Below are 19,543 nucleotides of genomic sequence, written 5' to 3' on the forward strand. Positions count from 1 at the left end.
AATCCATTTCAGTTTGCATGAGTTAAATCATGGAGCATATTTGACATTATTGACATAATGGCAAAACATAATGTGTCTTTTGATTTCATCAAAGTCAGATAACAATGAACACAAAATCAGTATCTTTAAAATAACCCCACCAAAATTTTTAGGAGTGAGGTCTGGCAAATTTTAAGGCCAAGTGAGAAATACATTGTTGTTTGCATCTTTGTGTCATTTCTAATGCTTTGTAATATATTCATTGAGGTGTTTTATGAATATCCAAATGCCAGTGTAGTGCTGATGTCCTGAAATATGTTGCCAAATCTGTATTATATCTAAATAAGTACTTCAGTAGCAGTAAGCTCAGAGAACAAAACAAAACAAAAATTCTACAGTCCTTTTTTTTTCTGCAAAAGACTCTAACCTTGGGTGAATCTTGCACTTGAATCGTAATCTTGTGGATTTTCCATGCTCCATATGAAAATTCACAACTCTATTTACATGAAAAGCTGTCTCATCTTTAAACACATTATGTCTGGCAAAGACATCATTTCAACATTCTATATAATCGGGTAAAATACTTTTTTTGGGGGTTGGTCATAATCATGCATGGGCTGTTTAAATTATTCTTCCTGCTTTTTATGTTTTCAGAAAGAAACACTAAATCTGCCTGCTCTGTTCCTTTACCCAGACCTTTTTAATTGTCAGTACCATTATAAAATGCTTTGATGGTCGATCACTGCCACATCTTCAGCTAAATGTTGAGCCATAACTAAGGATGTTGTTTTTGCATACAGTGGAGCACAAAATGCTTTTTGCTCAGATATCACCATTTTGAAAACCCAGTACATTGTGGGTTACATCCTTTCAAAATTCTGCTCATATAATCAGGAGAAATACTTTTGGGGGGGGCATAATCATGCATGGGCTATTTAAATATGCTTTTTATGTTTTCAGAGGAAGCATTAAATCTGCCTGTTCTGTTTCATTATCCTAACCTTTTTAATTGTCAGTACCATTATAAAATATTTTGTCTAAAGATCACAGCCATATCTTCAGCAAAATGAATTATTATGTTGAGCTATAACTAAGAAAATTGTCTTTGCATACAGTGGAGCACAAAATACTTTTTCCTCAGATATCACCATTTTGAAAACCCGGTGCATTGTGGATTACACATTTATTAAACGTATTCCAATGCCATCTGTGTGAAACGTGAATAGTTGAATTTTAATTTGATGTATCACATATAAATATGTGGCAGTTACATTGTTTGCTATAATTATTTGTAACAGGATGAATTTTTTTGACTTATTGTGTTATAACTTTATAGAATACCAGTTAATTGATCTAACTTGGAAAGCTTTATGTTATTTTTTTATCATTCGCTTATGTAAATCATGTCTGCAGCTTTTTATTTAAAGCAGTAAGAATTTGAATTTCTCTGCTTAAAGAATGATTATTACCATAGAAAATTTACTTAAGGCTCAAGCCCTATTTTAGGACGCAATTGTAAATGTTCTTTATTTTGTAGGTTAAGGAACAGTTAGAAAAGAAAAGGCAAGAATTTATAGGTCTTACAGTAGATCCTGTGATTGAAGAAGATGAAGAAAGTTTAGAACAAAATTGATGATGTCTATTTTTCTGATGTTTCAGGCTTATTTTCCTATCTTTTTTAGAAACAAAGAAATTGCTATACAAAAAAAAAAATTATGTAGTTTTTTTTTTTTTTTTTTTTACACTTGTTAAATACTTTTTGATGGTTATTGTATTATTTTCATTCCAGTTATATAATGCGGTTTAATTATAAACCATATAAATTTTATCTTTAAAAAATGGTGATTGCTTTTAGAAGTGTGTTGCGAGTTTATGTAGACTAATATAATTTTTATGAAAATGAAATCTGTCTTTATAATCATGAGTCTACAAATTCTAGGCTAATTTTAAAATTATTAGAGTGCTTAAGTAGCAAATTAACATAATCAGGCAAATGATCTTCATAATTTTGCAGAATTTGCTTTATAGCATATATAGACTTACATATATTTAAAGTAGTTGCATATTTTGTGTTTGATTCTTTTTACATTTATATTACGCATTCTGTGTAATAGCAACCAACATAAAAACTGACTGTATTGAAAGTTTAAGAATAAAGAATACCAAACTAATCTTGATTTTGTGAAGCAAACTCCATAGAAAGTGAAGTAACTGATATTACTGTTTAAAATTTTGAGGATTAGTTTCTTATTGATGCTAGGATACATTTGCATGGGTATAAGTTAAAATGTTTAAAAAGTTGCAAATAATTTTTGGAATTTGCTATATGTTGTTTTTTATATTATCTCATGTACTATTTATATTCCAGCTAAAGCAATAATGATTAAAATTAGAGTAAATCTAACATTAATCCAGATTATTTATTTTTTTACATATTCCCAATTAAAGGCAGAAGAATCCATTGAATTTTGTTAAATTTGTAGACTCTTGTTTATAAAAGTCAAGAAGTACTGTATATAGTTATAATAAAAAATAAAAGTTTGATATTCAGTTTACATAAATAAATTTTAATATTTTTTCTTATTTTTAAAATGTGTGAAATATGTAAAACCTGTGATTGTTAGTTGGCTTTTATAATACTTTAAAAAGTATTTTGATATTCCTTGAAAGATTATGTTAGAATAGTATTGTGTATGTGAATAATATCATCTGAGACTGGATTTGCAGCAATTCACATTATGTGATATTTTGTTTCCTGCCAAATATGTTGCTTTGTTGGAATTATGTAGTTTTGAAAAGTCATAAATAATATTTACAATGCTATAAACATAGAATAATTCATATTTATTATGTTGGGAAAAAAATCAGCTGTTATTGGCTTGCATGTTGAACATTTATGAAAAGGAATAAATTCCAAATGCCATTTTTAGAGCTGTGAAACATGTAGCCTTTCTGCTCTTGAAAAATATTAATCCTAGCCATTTCTAACTATAAATTTATTAAGCTGAGTAGTTTTTAATCTCTCTGTATAATTTTAGCCTTTTACAAATGCTAGTGCAATATTTGCTGGAAATGTTTCATAGTATATTTTTTCTAGTTTCTCCTGTGATCTATTTAAAAAAAAAAATATTAGTAGTCTTAATGCCATGTTTAGTTTCATCATTAGTTTTAGGATTGAAAAAGAAAAGGGGAAGGAAAAAATTTTTAAGCTTTTAAAATTTTACTGACTGAAATTCTATTTGATTAATATTTACATGTTTAAGAATTACATTTTTATATTTTAAATTAATAATAAAAAGCATTTGATACAGTACTTTGATTAATACTAGTACTACTGACACATTGAAGAAAATATCTTTTTGGGGGGAGGGGTTTTGTTAATCCTGGTATGGGTTAAAAGGTTTTATAGAAAAAATAATAAAAAAAGAAAAGAGTTTTCCTTATACAGTATAAAGTCCGTAATTATATATAACGTAATATATAACAGTATAACGTCCATTATCCAGAATGGTCTATAATCCAGACCTCAAAGCCACAAACTTTTTTTTTTTTTGTATGCTTTACACATGCACGTAATGCGTTTAAGCATGCGCATTTAATGTGTAACGGATTGTAATAAGCTAGACTAAAATTATCTTTCCCGATTCTAAGGCATTTCAGTTAATGTTGCAGATTGTGCTGTTCCTTAAATTTCTAATTTGAACTGGCTTATTATTTTTTGCAGACTCTTAGAGCAATCTTATGAAAATTAAGCTTGAACTTTCGATTCTGTCAAAAAGAGTTTCCAATTCTGGAACTGCCAAAGGATCTACAAAGCGAAAGCACATTTCGATGTACCACTTCCGATAGTGAAGAAAGTGACAGAGAGGTTATTGAAAAGGAAAAAATTTCAATTCACAAATTAGTCGATATTCTGGACACAGCAATTACAGGACTTGAACAGTGGAACTGAACAAGAAATTATGTCTGTTTATAGAATTAAATAGCACAAAAAACGAGGCAACTTAAACAACTTACATTGAAAGAAATGTTTAATAAAGTAAACAAATAAATATTAAGCTTTTTTTGTGTGTGTGTGTAAATTTTGATACCCTTTTGATCATAATTGTTCTTTATTTCATAAATTACGGTTTCATATTTTTAATTGTGTAATCTCTGCATGCCATCTTACCAGATTTAAATTGATGATCTATAATCCTGAAAAACCCCTAATCCGGAATCGCTGAAGTCCCGATGAGTCTGGATTACGGACTTTGTACTGTATTACTATGTTATTTCTGCTAAGGACAAAAATGAGTCAGTTGGTTTGTTTTGTTCATACTAGTGTTACTTGAATTCCAGAATTTTATAAAAAAATAATTTTCATTTAAATCTGCTCTACTAATAATGTTCTGATATGCAAATCATTATTGCATTCAAAAATATCCTGGAGATCTGCAGTTTTTAAATAGTTAATAAATCTTTTGATGTATTGCGTAGAGAAATTACTAAGAACTCTTTTTTGCTAATATCTAAAGGAGTAGGCATAGAAAAACCACTAAAAAATATTGAAAAAAAATTGATGTTGATTAGTATTGTGTCTGGTTTGTGAAGTAGTATATGTTTTCCATAAAGCTGGTGTCATCTGTGTGAAACTAAAGTTTATATGGATCAAACAAATCCATTACGTTAAGTTTGTATAAGGGAAAAAAGTACAGAATTATGATGCATTTGAATACTGCATTCCAATATGTTTAAGTTGCAATAACTATAATTGTTACACATATTAGGTATATTTATTGGATATCTTCGTGTTGTTTGTAATGAAAGGAATCAGTTCAATATTTTTATTTCCATTTTACCTTATCTTTTTATTTTAATTGTATTATACTGATATCATAAAATAATTTCTTGAATTATAAGGGGTGGAAGTTGCTCAGATTTTTTGCACAGCTTTATTTGTGGGTATGTATATGTATATATATGTGTGCATGTGTGTGTGTATGTAATCTAACTTATTTCTTTCTACTTTTGCTATATTGTGGCAAATTATTTTGGATTTAGTAATTTTCACACATATCTTTATATGAATATTTTGCATACATTCTACAGAGAGAAAATTATAAATAAAGATTATAAATAAATGGATAAAATATCTAGTTTTAAGGTAATTTAACACAAATAGTATTAAGAAGTGTCTAGTGTTAGCCTTTAATACATTAAGACTGAAAAATTTCTCTTGCTGTGGATTTTAAAATATTTAATAATTATATATATAAAATAAACTGAATAATATTTAAAATATATAGTATTTTTATGAATAACTTTTCTCATATATTATTAAAAAAGCCCAAATATTAACTGCAGTTTTATTTCATATCTTTAAGTGGTAAAAAGAAGAGACTCATTTCCCCCCTCCCCCCCAAAAAAAATTAAAACTATAAAAATGTTCAAACCTGTAAATGATTAGTTCTCAAAGTGTGAGTCAATGGACATTTTTGTTGTGTCACAAAAAAATTCAAGTGCTGTTTTTTTAATTGAATATTTAAACATGTCTACTTGTAATTGTGAATTAATTTATGATTATCAATCAATTATTAATAGTTAAATATGTTTGTTTTTACTTCATCATTAAATTATTTGAGTTTAGATAACTTCCCTCCCCCAGAGTAATTATACGTTTTTGGATCATGATAGATTGCAACTGTATGCATATAGGTCATAAGGATATGAAAAACATTGAATCTGTGATATGAAAAATCGTTTGAAATATGATTTATTTTAATGAAAAATGTATTAAGCAAAAGTATGATATCCAGAATAATTTGTCAAGATCCTTACTAGTATTTAACAATCTCAGATTATTTAATAGAAAATAATCTGAGGTATTTACTTGTTCTTTATTTGTGATTATTTAATATACCAAAAATATACTTTTTTAAATATTCTACTTAATATAGTCATTCATTGATAAATATATTCTATTTTATAGTTGTTTTTTTTAATTGCATTTATAAAATGTGCTGTACTGTTTCACTGCATTATCTTTTTTCTTCCTTGTTGTTACTACTGGTATGCTATAAAATGTTGTTATTATAAAAAGTGATGCTGTTATTTTATTTTATTTTTTTATTTTGCATTTTAAAATTTTAAGTATGTTATTTATCTTTCTTTTGCATTCAGCAGATTTGTAAATTAGATATGTATTGGAATATTTTATATTTTTGTTTTTAGCTGTGTTCTATATATATTAGCCTCCAATGCTCTTCCCCTCTTGTTAAATCAAATTATTTTTAGTGTGATACTTTAGATTTGGTGACACATTTCTTTGTTGGCCTCTTTTATTGATTAAAGTTTTATATTTAAGGATTTGGGACTAATTTGCATATCTTTTAAAAATGTTTCATACAAACATTCATAACAGAAGTTATATATGTGTGCGTGTACTGTGCAACACTTGCAAATTAGATATATTGGAGATTCATTGAAACCAGTATCCCATGCTTTTTCAGTTCTTATTTTCTTAAACATTTATTTGGCACTTTATTATTGCTTTAAAACCTTTCTTTATGTTTATGAATAGAAAGTTTTAAATTAAAACTAAGGTGCATTTAAAATTTTCAGAGGCAGTTTGAAAATTTTATTTAAGTTTATGCCAAACTTTGCACAGCCTCTTAGAAGATGACATAATGTTAGGTATTTTTCTGTATTTAGATTTAGATTCAATTATACTCATATTAAAAGAAACAAAGACGCACAGACAAAAATAAATAAATAAAAGGCATACTTGAATAGCATTTTTTTAATATAATGTTTTGATTTTGTAATCTATTCTGTCTTAATATCTTGCCTATCCAATTTAAACTTTTTCCCATTAATTATTGCTATTTTTAAATAATTCATATGATTATTTTACACATGTAGATCTATACTTTTCAGTGAAAATTAGTTTTGCAGTAAATCTGTAGTATGTCATCATATTTTTTATTGTTTCTTTAATGCAATATTGTTCATTCAGAGGAAAAAGGTCCTCTTTGGAGACTTTTATAATTGCTCTTTTTCAGTTTATAAGTTCTGATCTTCCAGTTGTTATTGATTAATCAGATGTTATAAATAAACAAATTTTCATTATATTTGGGGTGATGGAGGGGGCAAATGCATTCAAAGAAAGTAGCTATGATGAAAATTATATAAGGGAATTCAAAGTGTGCATTTAAAACTGTGAATATAATAAAAATAACTTTTTGGAATAAGGTTTTGCACATTTGTGACAAAAGAACACTTTCTGTGTTACCTGAAATGGTTTTAACTTTTTTAGCTTTAAAAAAAAATAAATAAATAATTCTTTAAAAACTGTATTCTGTTTTTTGAATCTTTTCGACTGTTATTCTTTGTTTAATTTCCAGAAATATAAAAATGATTCAGAGTTTTCTTGCAAATACTCTGGTATCCATAAAGGTATAATATGTACCTTACATGGAATGTTGTAATGTTTCAGGTCTTGAAGCCATTCTGTGTTATGAATTACTAAATTATTTTAACTTAATGCAGTTTTCTAAAACATGGCCACAGAAATAAAATTTGGATTAAGTTGCAGGTATATTTGACTTTAAATTTATGAACTGATTATCATGCTTACTTATGCTTGCAGTTATAATTAGTCCTTTTTAACATTATTATAAGGAAAATTTCCGTTTTGATCATTCAGTTATTTCTGTTATAATCTTGTTGAGTTTTTTCAGATTAATATAATAAAAAGTGTGCAAATAAAATGTGATGACTGTGAATGAAAGGTTATGCTTTAGGTAATTAATCTTAGATTTTCACCGATAAAAAAATTAGAGAATGTTTAATTTCAGAAATAGAACATACTTTCTTATATGAATGCTTCGTGTGCTAAATAAATTAACTCCATAAAACAAGAAGTCGAGAAAAATGATATAATTGTTTTTTCAAATTATTTTTAAATTACAAATTCAGAAAATGAAGTAGACTGTATTACTGCAGACACATCTTTTATCTAATGACATATAGAAAGTATAAGATAGAATATCCTTGGAATAATAATTATTATTACTAGAATTTTTTCATGATTAAGGGAGTTAATTGATTTGGCAAGTGAAAGAAAATTTTTAATTCATATTTGAATTATTTCTTTATTATGGAAAACTTCATAATATAAATACATATATGTTTTATTAAAGATTTTAGCAAAAATGAATAATAACTATTCTGTTACTGTTACATAATATCACGAGTATTATTACTTTGTTTAAATTGATTTATCATCAATATAAATGATGTCTTCTTCATTAGCTGCATTTGAGCTCCCGTCATGTCGATCTGTCCTTAAAGTTTTATAACACTCATGTCTAATAGGAGGAATGAATTTTGTGACCAAAGAACTTTCATATGTCTCCGTAGCTGAGGAAAACGAGTGCTGTGGGTTAACTAGATTTTTTTTTATGATATAAATACATTTTAGTATAGTGTTAATCAGAGTAGCTTCTGAAATAAGTTATTGATTATTCAATGGCTAAAATAATTTTGTCATTTAGTGGTATTAATACTTACTATTAGAGAATATTTTTATTATTATTATACAGTTCGGAGCCAATCAAGTGCTTTGATATTAAAATTTAATAAAATTAACAAAACAGAGTTCATTGATTTGGCATGTGGAAGCATCCATATATTTATTATAACTCATTATAAAATAAACTTTTGTTTAAAAAGAACTGTTTAAAATTTTCATGCATTGTAAAAATGCATGTTTTTATTTTATTGGTGTTACATGTATTTTATAGTTCATAAACACTTTTGTGTTAAATAATGTTGGTAAAGCAATGTAAGAGGTAATGTTGGTCATGTTCATCACATCAAAATTCTCCATTTTATTATAAAGTGAATGTATTTATAAGCTAGTCAGAGTGAATTTTGGATGAAAATGGCTGATGTGTCTGGAATGTGTACCTATTTTAAATTACCTATAATAATGTCTCCTCACCAAATTTATTTTATTTGAGTATTGTTTACTGTGAGACTATTTGAATTACTGCAAAATATTTTTTGTATGTTATTTTATATAATATGTAAGAGATTAATTATTAAAATGATAGGAGTTCATAATAATCTGCTTTTTATTGCGAATTTCTCCTGTCTTATGTCTAACAAATTTTAAAATGTATATATTTTAACTCGTTTTGTTATTTCTGTTGTAAATTTTTGTTGTGTAAAATCATCATCTACTGTATTGTGCTCTTATGGTTTTATTCCCTGTTGTGTATATATGTAGAGTATGCATTAGGTCAAATTCAGTTTTACATGTTTATGGCTGAGATTTATTAATATGAAAGAGGGACCTTTTGAAATTTTTAGTTGTGAGCCTTTATATGAATGATTCGAAATATACCAATTTTTCAGGTCCTAGAATTTATATTAATGGTATCAAACCTGCAGTATTAGAAACAAAAAGATTGTGTATACATGTGTGTGAAAGAGAGAAACAGTTTGACTGTTTATGTTCGAAATTTTTACATGGCAGTGCATTAGTGACAATTCTGATATGTGTATGTATATAAACACAGGAAAAAAATGAAGATCCAAATTTGGTATAAAATATGACATTCTCTATTTCCTTCTCTAGAATATTTTTAAAATTTTTTATGTGCAAATTCATTTAAAATTACTGATATGCACTGGCAAATCTTAGAGACAAGCAACATGTTCACACATACATACGCATAGGTACAGGTATGACTTAGTTTATGCATCTTTAACATTTTGACTATGTAGACCTTCCTCATTTTTTTAACATTTGGCCGTCAGGACTCATGCTTAATGTTGTAAAGAGAAGATTCACTTCAAAGGGTACTCAAAAGTTTCAACGTGTCAAGTCTTGCACTATAAAAAATACACATTTCATTTACATGCATTATAATAAAAGGTATTGCCTTATATCTTCAGCAGAGACTACATATGAGATTGCTTATCCATAGTTTTTGGTACTTCTCTTTAACCCTTTAACTGTCAAATTATTTTGATGATTTGGGTACACAAATTGTCAAATTTTTTTATTGGAAAAACCAAATGTAGCCGAAATAAACATCTCTCGATATATATTCGGGTATGACAATACGATGCACTCAAAAAAAAAAAAAAAAAAAAAATTACCCCGAGAAATACTCGGGCGTGACATTTTCGAACACCAGTGCTATCTCGGGCATGACAGTTAAAAGGTTAATTATATAATTCTGTTTAATTATGGTATTACTTGTTCAGTTGTATAGTTATTTGAGGTGGTTTCTCCCCATAAACAGACCACAAAAAATCCTTACTTTTCATGCACATAAATGTGTAAGAATACTGTATGTACTTTCATTATCTATGACTGCCAGCCACTGTTTAGGCAACTGATGAATGTTTCTTAGTACAATGCAAGGAGGTTGTCAACCTATTTTTGCATTTCATATATCAAGAAATATGCACAGAAAACCATTTCACATCAGTTAGAAAACACTCTGGAGGAACTATTTACTAATGCTTAAGTTTCATTTAAATGTCAGTAATGTTTTGTAGACCGTTTTTGCAGCATGTGACTTAGCATTATCATGAGAAGCAATTTTGTTAAGTAAATTGATGTTTTTAACCAATTTCTAAATTACACAACACATGTTGCTTTTACTGATCAACAGTAACAGTTTAATCTGATACAAGCAGTTCATAATGGAGTATATTATTCATATCTCACCAGATGCATAGTAGAACTTACTTGATGTGAGTACTCTATTTTGGCTAATGCTGTTACTTCACTGAGATCTACGTACAGATTTTTGTATTTAGAATTGTCATAACATAACCATTTTTCATTAACAATCAGAAATTTTCACAGAAAAGTTTTTTTTATTGAGCATATTTAAATATTTCATTACATGCACATCCTTGTTTGTGGCTCAGTTTATGTGACACTAGTTTTCCTTCCTTTTGAACTCTTTCTATACTATGATTGTTGAATTACTCAGTTTTTCAGGAAATTCTTGTTCTGTTTGAGATTAATTTCCATCCCAGCAGTGCTTGCTATTCCTGGCAGGGCTCCAGTGTATCCTCAGTTGTTCATATTTAAGTCACCACATTTAAACCTTTAAAATCAAAATTTGCACATTTCTTCCAATGAGAATAGATTGATAAAAATATTTGTATAGCACTCTTGATGAAACTCATAATGAGTAAGTGCTTCATTACTTGGCATCTTTTATTTGCCAATGTTAAAATATGCTGGACAATTGAGCCAACTTCTGTGACTTTTATTATCCTCATCAGTTATAATCATGACATAAATATGCAGGAATATAATTTATAAATTATTGCACAAATACTTTAGTATATGACGTATAAAAAGAATTTACTTCTCTCTCTCTCTCTCTCTATATATAGTAATATTATTTCGTTTTTTTTAAACAATATCATAAAACCTCTGTTTAGAGTATTTTATGTTAATTACAGTAAATTTTATAATGGAACATCATGTATGTACTCTTCATATTTTAAAATATGACAGAAATCTAACCCATTGTAAACTCAGGGCCTAGCACTAAAGTTGCTGAATTTTGGTAGTTCAGTCAAGTTCATTTCAAGCTAATGGACTTGCATTTTGTGGTTTGCCCCATGTAATCCAGTTTCCCTTAGAAAGTATTCCCTTCCTTTAGGCAGATAGCCTTCAAGTGCTCAAATAAACCAAACCACGCCAAACTGTGTAAACTCAGTCACACATTATTTGCTGAATGAGATTTAACATTTTGAAAGGATTGAATTTGTAATACTTAATATCTTTTCAAACAAAAGAAATAATGAAAATCCAACATTCCAATAATCAGAGAATTTTTCACTGGTTGTGACCAATATGCAAAAGCATGCATTGTAAATTAAAAATTGATTTATAAGTCATTTATCTTAACATCTGTCTATAACCATTTTCACAATTACTTTGCAATGATAAATTTACATGCATCTCATAATTTTTATTTTCAATACTCACAAATTTTTTATGTAGTTAATTAGGTATTAGATTTTATTCAAATTAATCATGAATACATTCCTTTAAAAGTATTATATTTCTATCAGTTACAATTAGCAAAACAAATCTATACCATGTAAGTATTGTGAAATCTGGTGGTTTGTCTTTATTTCATGAATTGTAATAAATGTAAATAAAAATGCAATAATTGTGCAATAAATGTTTTTCTCTTAAATAACTAAAAACTAGAGAAAATTTCATAGCTCCAAATTATGAGTTCATCAGCAATACTTTTTTGTGTATTTGTCAGTTTCCTGAATTTTAGGCATGTGTCTAACTATTGATAATTTCTGTGTAATATATATGTTATGTTAAAATTATTGTTCTCAATATTTTACTGTTGATTGCCAAGGTATAAATGAGCTTACTTTTGCCTGTAGTTTCTGTAAACTGTGTTATTATTTACATCACAATATGAGATTCCTATTTCATCTAATCTTTCGCCAGTACTGCACGAGACCTTAAAATTGTTTATATATTCTGAAAAGATGTCATGTTTATGTAATTTATTCACTGTTAATATTCTTTTTGTTTCCATGATTATCTTAATCTTTTCAACAAATTGTAAAACTGAATAAATATATTTAAGAATACTCTACCACACAAATATTAAAATTTTACTGACAGAGTATTGGTAACAGAATTGTTTTTCTGTTAATTATATTTTCTTCTTTTTTTCTCATGTGCTATCTCTCTGAAGTGCAGCCTTTGAACTTGTTCATCAGTATGTTGACAAATTTAATGTCAAATTGAATCCTCCACAGAATAAAATTACTAGAGGTATAATATTCATGTCAATATGAAAATGTTATAGAGAAAAACTATGAATTAACCTTTAAAAGCTTAAATCGCACACTTACATAGGGCTGTGAACTCTTAAATTATGTATTTCAGGTACATTACATCTAGACAAGATTTTTTCTTTAAATACATTTATATAAGAGATCATGCAGAAAATTTAATACATCAAATTTGATTAATAAAATATTTTTAATTTTAGACATGGCATTAAAAAAAACCTAGTTCTCAACATTTGCATGAATAGAGAAATACTTTTGTTGAAATGTATTTAAAAATTTAATTAAAAAACAAAATATCTTGTATCTAAAATTAGTACTTTCATATAAATAATTATTAAAAATGATAAATCAAAATTTCTGTGTTTTTCTGTAGTAGTTTAAATCGTGCATCTGGAAAAGCTAAATTGCAATTAATCTCATCACACATACATCCAAAAGAAAGAAAAAAAAAATTATTCTTTAACATTTTATTAATCAAACAATGCATTAGGATTATACTTAATAAAAAAGTATCAGAAGAAACAAAGAGCTTAGATTTAGTAGCCAATTAGGTCTTCAGGATGAGTTTAGAATTTGCTGTTTTTAATCATCTAAATTCTTTTGAAGAAAATTCAATTGTATTAATAGAATTAACCAAACCAGTATTCTAATATCAAATAAATATTTAATATTAAAATGTATATTTTCTATGTGTGTTCATGTAAATCAAGATTTAAAACTTCATTTTATAGATCAGGGGTGGCCAAAGTGTGGCTCGCGAGCCTGATATGGCTCTCGCAGGCAATTTGTGCGGCTCGTGCATATAAAATATATGTATGAAATATGGTAAACTAAAACTATTCCATGTCCAAAAAGAAGTAATTAATTAGTTTAGACTCTTTTTGCAAAGGTTTTTTGAAATTCTTTCTATTTAAAACCTGCTCCACTCCTATAATGATGTAAATATGAACTTGTGGCTTTTCGTAAATCTAGATGCGGCTCTCGAACATTCCTGAATTCAAACGTGCGGCTCTTACTGACATGAAGTTTGACCAGACCTGTTATAGATGGTTATTACATTACTATAACATGGATGATTTTATCATAAACTACATTGGAGGTATTTTATAAGATGAATAATCAAATGGTTTAGATGCTGTTTTTAAACCACTCAGAGTCAGAAGTATGAACTAATTTCATTTTATACAAAAGTATAAAAATTAGCATAATACATACTTGCCAAAAATCTCAAAAATCAGGAGATTTTTTTTAAAGAAATCGGGAGATTTTTCACAATGTTAAAAAGACTTTTTAAATGATGAAAATAGTTTTTAAAAATGAATCAACTATAAATAGTAACTAATTCTTAAATGCAAGCAATACAAAAATACCTTACACATAAAAAACATTTTTATTACTTGCATCGTTTAAGGGGGAAAAAACAAAACAAAAAAAAAAAAAAAAAAAAAACTTTAATCCGTTTTCGTACAAATGTTATAAACAGTGGCAGATTTTGCTTTCTTTAAGAAAAGAAGCTTCATAATTTAATTTTATTCATAGCAATTGCTACGTAGGCATGCTTTCGCTAATAAAAGTTTTTCTAATGTGTCATCACTAATATTAGATCTAAATTTAGTCCTCGTTTTCTCAACAACAATGAAAATCCCTCTCACACTCTGCATTACTATGGGAAACTGTCAAGATGGCCAACATAATTCTAGACAGTTCACTATATTTTAAAATTCCATCAGCATCTTTCAGTTTTCCAATTAAACTCCACTGGGTGTCAATCCTAGCTGATTTTATAATTTCATCCAAGTTTTCTAATTGTAACCTGCTGTTATGCAGCTGTTGGAACTGTTTCAATTTTTCCTTCCTTTTAGAACTCCTTTCAAGTTAATAATAAATATCAACAATGTGTTCATCCACATTTATTGGTAAAGAAGTTGCCCCTTTTTCAGCTGCTAAATTTAAGAAGTGACAGGTGCAGCTCATAATCTGCAAATCTGAATTTTCCTTTTTCAAGATCAGTGCTTAAATTGCGCCAGAGCCCGGCTCAGGTGCTTCTCAATTTTTAAGATAAATTACAATTTTAGCCGGAGTGCACCGCAGCCCTAAATAAGATGAGCTCCGGTACTTCTTTTTATAAAACTGAACCACAATTTAAAGGGAAAATATTTAGAATTCCTAACGTTTTAATTTAACAATAAGCAGACATAGCAATACTCTATATCCCTAGAAATACTAACTCATGAGATGTTCAAGTAAGGTCCCCTCACTCACATGTGGCTAATAAAAGCAATAAATTTGGGGGAGTTTGTTTAGGAATTCATAAATTTCTCGCTATGCCGTCGTATATAATGTATTGTTATATATGCTTACAGTTAGTTATCCTCGCAGGAAGGAAAATTTGTTCTTAAATGTTCGTTAAGTGACAGCGAGTACAATAAGAGTGAAATACTGAGATAAACTGCTCAAGCACGTCCTATAGATTGTTTTCCACAGTACCCACTAATGGGGAAAAGTGTAACCAGCAACTTTACATTCATCCTTAGGAGTCAAATTCAGGACTCATTTTACCCTTGACATACATCTGCTTGATGGCTATAGTTATATCAGCAGAGAGCCGCAGTCAAAGAAAATGGTCTTTCTTACCAACGTTTCCCTCATTTTTTGTTTCCACCCACTCATTCCCTCATTCTGTTTTGCCCCGGAATTTTCATCAGCTATACTTTAAGTATATTTAATTTTTATGATGATAAAAAAACTTCCCCCCCCCCCACGATTAGAGCTTAAATTGGGCCGTAGCTCACTGGATTTCGGCTCTGGTGCTTCTCAATTTTTATAATAAATCATAATTCTAGCTGGAACGCAAAGGAGATCTGAATAAGAAGGCTGCGGCACTTCTTTTATGTAATTGAATAACAATTTCAGTAAAAATTTTATTTTATTAATATAATTATATTAAAAATCGCATATTAAATTTCAATTTATTTCTTTACATTTTATTTAGTTTTAATTATTTAATTACTTCAGTCTTGAATTATTTAAATAATTAATAATTAAATAATTATTGATTAAATAACAATTTATAAACATTAATTAAATAGCTATTAATTTTATAATAATTAACTATTTAATTTTTAAATTATTAATGAGTTTAAAAGTCATTTATTTATTTACTCATGATTCCTGTTTGCTGACAGTCTTCCATAGGGCTCTGGCACTCCTCATCTTAGAAATTAAGCCCTGCTCATAATGCCTGCAACACCAGTCTTCAAGCCTACTAATACTGGTGCATTATCGGCACCAAGTGCTAAGCAATTATCCAAAGGGACTGCATTTTCTTTTAAAGTTTTAATAATTAGTTGTGCTATATTAAAGCCTGTCAAATGTCCTTCTAAAGTGGGGACAGAAAGTAAACTGCACTCAATTTCTGAAGACTAGATTAAAAAAAGAAACAACAATTGGATACATTTTGAATTGGTATTATTGCTTCCATCCATAGAGAGGCAGAACGGAGCTGTTTTAATGCAATCAATAACTGATTTATTTTTCAAACCCACGATTTTTGAAACATACACGAGTATTTCACCTTTCTCGCAGACATTATAAAAGATGATAATTTCTAAAACTATTTCCCGAAGGCAGGTGTACTCACACAACTCAGGACAAAATGACAGAAATAACCAAAGAACATCCAAATAACAGTTTGCTTTGTCCTCATTGGCTAATATATGCCAGATGACACGCAGTGGAACACGATGCCCAATGGAGAACTGGAGAACGACGTTTATGGATATGTATATGCTCTCACTCACAAAGCAGAAGTTATCTAATTCGCAAGGTTTTGTTTTAGATATAATCTAGAGAAAATTCAATTGCTTTCAGACGTCCAAAATCACTTTTTTTTTTGTTTGTTTTGTTTATATAACAAAGTATTAAGCTAAGTTCCATAAAAATCATGAGAAATTTTAAGAATAAGAAAAAGTCGGGAGAAATATATTGTAAATCGGGTTGGCGAGAGAGCGGTCGAACATTGGGAGAGTTGGCAACTCTGATAATATAACTAATGTACATTTTTCCATACTAAGAATTTAAAAACTTCATTGAACAATTCTTCTGCTTGTGTAGTAATTGAGAACTGAAATTTTCTTTTTCTGTAGTTTTTAAAGTATTATTTACAATCATGACATAAACAACAGAATGTCTGTAAATGCTCTAAAATGCATTTTAATAGTTTATCTGTACAGTTAGTGAATATGATCTTAGGCTGCACTGTATGTATAACAAAACAAAATATACATAATTTTATATGCTTTTCCTTGTAATATATTAACAAGCTTAAAAATTTTGCTTTTAAATTTATCAATGTAAATATAAATATAAACAAATATATATATATATATTTTATATGCAGTTAATTAGAAAATATTTGATGTACAAATGTTTTCCTCTTATTAAAAAAAAATTTTCTTTTCAAAAAGTCTTGTATTTATTGTAAATTATATATACACATGAGAGTTGCTCAAATGTCTTGAGAATTTTCTTTAAAACAGAGAAGTATCAAAGTAATTCCTGCTTCATTTTCTCAAAAGATTTTCCCTTTAAGTATAATCTCATCTTTTCTAACCACTTGTTAAATACTGCTTCCATTCTTTGGAATATTATCCACATTCCAAACTTTGCCTAGGATATTTCTCATACTTTTAGGAAATAACAAGTCAAGTGAAATTAAATTGGACCTTATACAGAGGATGGAAGAGTCATATAGTCATGCTGCAATAGAAAGACACTCAGTATGATTTCGGCTAATCTAATTTTTATTTTTTCATATTAGGCAATCAGTCTGAAATATACTATTCAGCAGCCATTGTTCATTAATCTTCTGACATAACATTCTTCATATGTCCATTTATAGAAAAGAAAAAGCATACCAATTATTTTTCATTCTTTCTTGGCCTAAGTAGAAAGATTGAGAAAAAGAACCATACAGCAGACAGGTATTTGGTTTATGGATCAAGTTATCAGAATTAAGATTCATTACTTGTTGTAATAGTAAAAGATCTTTTTTTTTTTACATTCTTCATCAAACCTTTTAAGCATTTTTTCAATTCTGATTTACTCAAACATTTGTGTTCACTGTGTGGCAATGGTACCTTCAATGATTGCAAAGTTCCAAAATGATTGCATCAAGTTTTTCATAAAGAATATTTCTTTCCGATATTTAGAATGTCTTTAATTTGAACACATGTTAATGATTGCTCTATAAACATAATATTTTACTTCAAACAATAGCCAGTCAGCTACAGTGATTTTCATATTAAAAAAAATACTGCATCTTTCCGAATTCATTGAACCATGAATAAATTTTCACTAGGAAAGGAGATTTCACAATACCATGTAAATTTATATACTTGTTCATTTAATTCAACTCTGAAAACATAGAAAAGTTATTTCATGAAAATAATCAGAATTGAGCTCCATAGTGTTTTCGAACTGTCAACTAGACAAACTTTCACTAAATGACACTTAAGTAAATTCTTCCTTGCGCATGACATTATCAAATATTCCTTTTACATCAGTAGTTCTCATCTTATTTTGCTTCATGGAACCTTTTAAATCCCCCACTTTTCCAAAACTTAAAAAGACATGTACAGTGGTAGCCAAAATTGTGGACACTTTTGGAAATTTTTGTTTTTGAACTTTGTATGCTTATAGAAAACGTTACGTTTCACAAAATGCAAACTTGTATATATCATTTTAAAAGAATTTATTACTGAATTGAATATAAAAAAAGTTCAACGATAATAGTTATCAATATACATTAGATAGTGATGATTGCAGTGAGTTATCAGTACTTAGTAGGGTACCCTTTATTTTTGATTACAGCTTCACATCGACGCTGAATTTTAAGCTCTTCTTTCGTTATTACATGATGCCAGGAAACAATTATAGCCTCAATTAGTTCCCTTTTATTTGATGGGCACCTCATTTGGACAAGAGTTTTCAAACAGTGCCACAAATTTTTGATAGGATTGAGGTCAGGACTGTTTCCTGGCCATGATAACAATTCAATGCTCTTTGTACGAAACCACTCTTTCGATATTTTGGCCGTGTGGCAAGAAGCAGAATCCTGCTGAAAAATAAACGAAGCATTGTTGGGAAAGAAATCTCTGATGAAAGGTAGAAGTTTTGGTTCTAGAATAGTGTCAATGTATTTTCTGGCATTCAGTGTCCCATCGATGACATAAAGGCGACCAATACCATCTGCTGACATGTGATGACCAAATCATAACACTAACTGGGTTCTTCACAGTTGCTTGAATGCAGTCAGGATGTAGCTCTGCATATTTTTGCCCATCACTACCGAATAACGATATCTTAGTTTCATCACTCCATATAACTTGTGACCACTGATCATCTGTCCAATTAATGTGTTCCTTTGCCCACTGTAGTTTTTTTTCCGTTGCTGAAAATTAAGATAAGGCTTTTTTCATGGAATTCTACCTCTCAGTCCAACATCTGTTAATCTTCTCCTGATTGTTCTTGAACTGACAGAAACATCAGCATCATTCAGATCACGGAAGCACTTTCGCAAAGAACCCGGTAAATGTAAACATCGCCAACTTTGGCGATAATAGTTCAAACCTGGTAACCTATCGGATTCATCCTATTCGCTTGTTTGACGGTTGCAACCATTCCTCTTGAGTTCATTTTGTTGAATTATCAC

The 19,543-nt window shown here is 28.6% G+C and overlaps 1 protein-coding gene across 1 annotated transcript in view; it reads left to right on the forward strand.

Annotated features, from left to right (window-relative positions):
* The window catches only part of LOC118192306 (5'-nucleotidase-like), a 76,316-nt gene extending 59,020 nt beyond the window's left edge, over positions 1-17,296 (forward strand). Inside the window, exon 14 of the mRNA XM_035363245.2 lies at positions 1,517-17,296. Within this exon, the coding sequence (XP_035219136.1) occupies positions 1,517-1,612 (96 nt within the window). The 3' untranslated portion in view covers positions 1,613-17,296. The remainder of the gene's footprint in view (positions 1-1,516) is intronic.
* Positions 17,297-19,543: the final 2,247 nt, after the last annotated feature.

The sequence above is a fragment of the Stegodyphus dumicola genome, chromosome 7 (genome assembly GCF_044657685.1).
Source record: "Stegodyphus dumicola isolate Sdum_Otavi_A_Nest chromosome 7, ASM4465768v1".
Lineage (NCBI taxonomy): Eukaryota > Metazoa > Arthropoda > Arachnida > Araneae > Eresidae > Stegodyphus > Stegodyphus dumicola.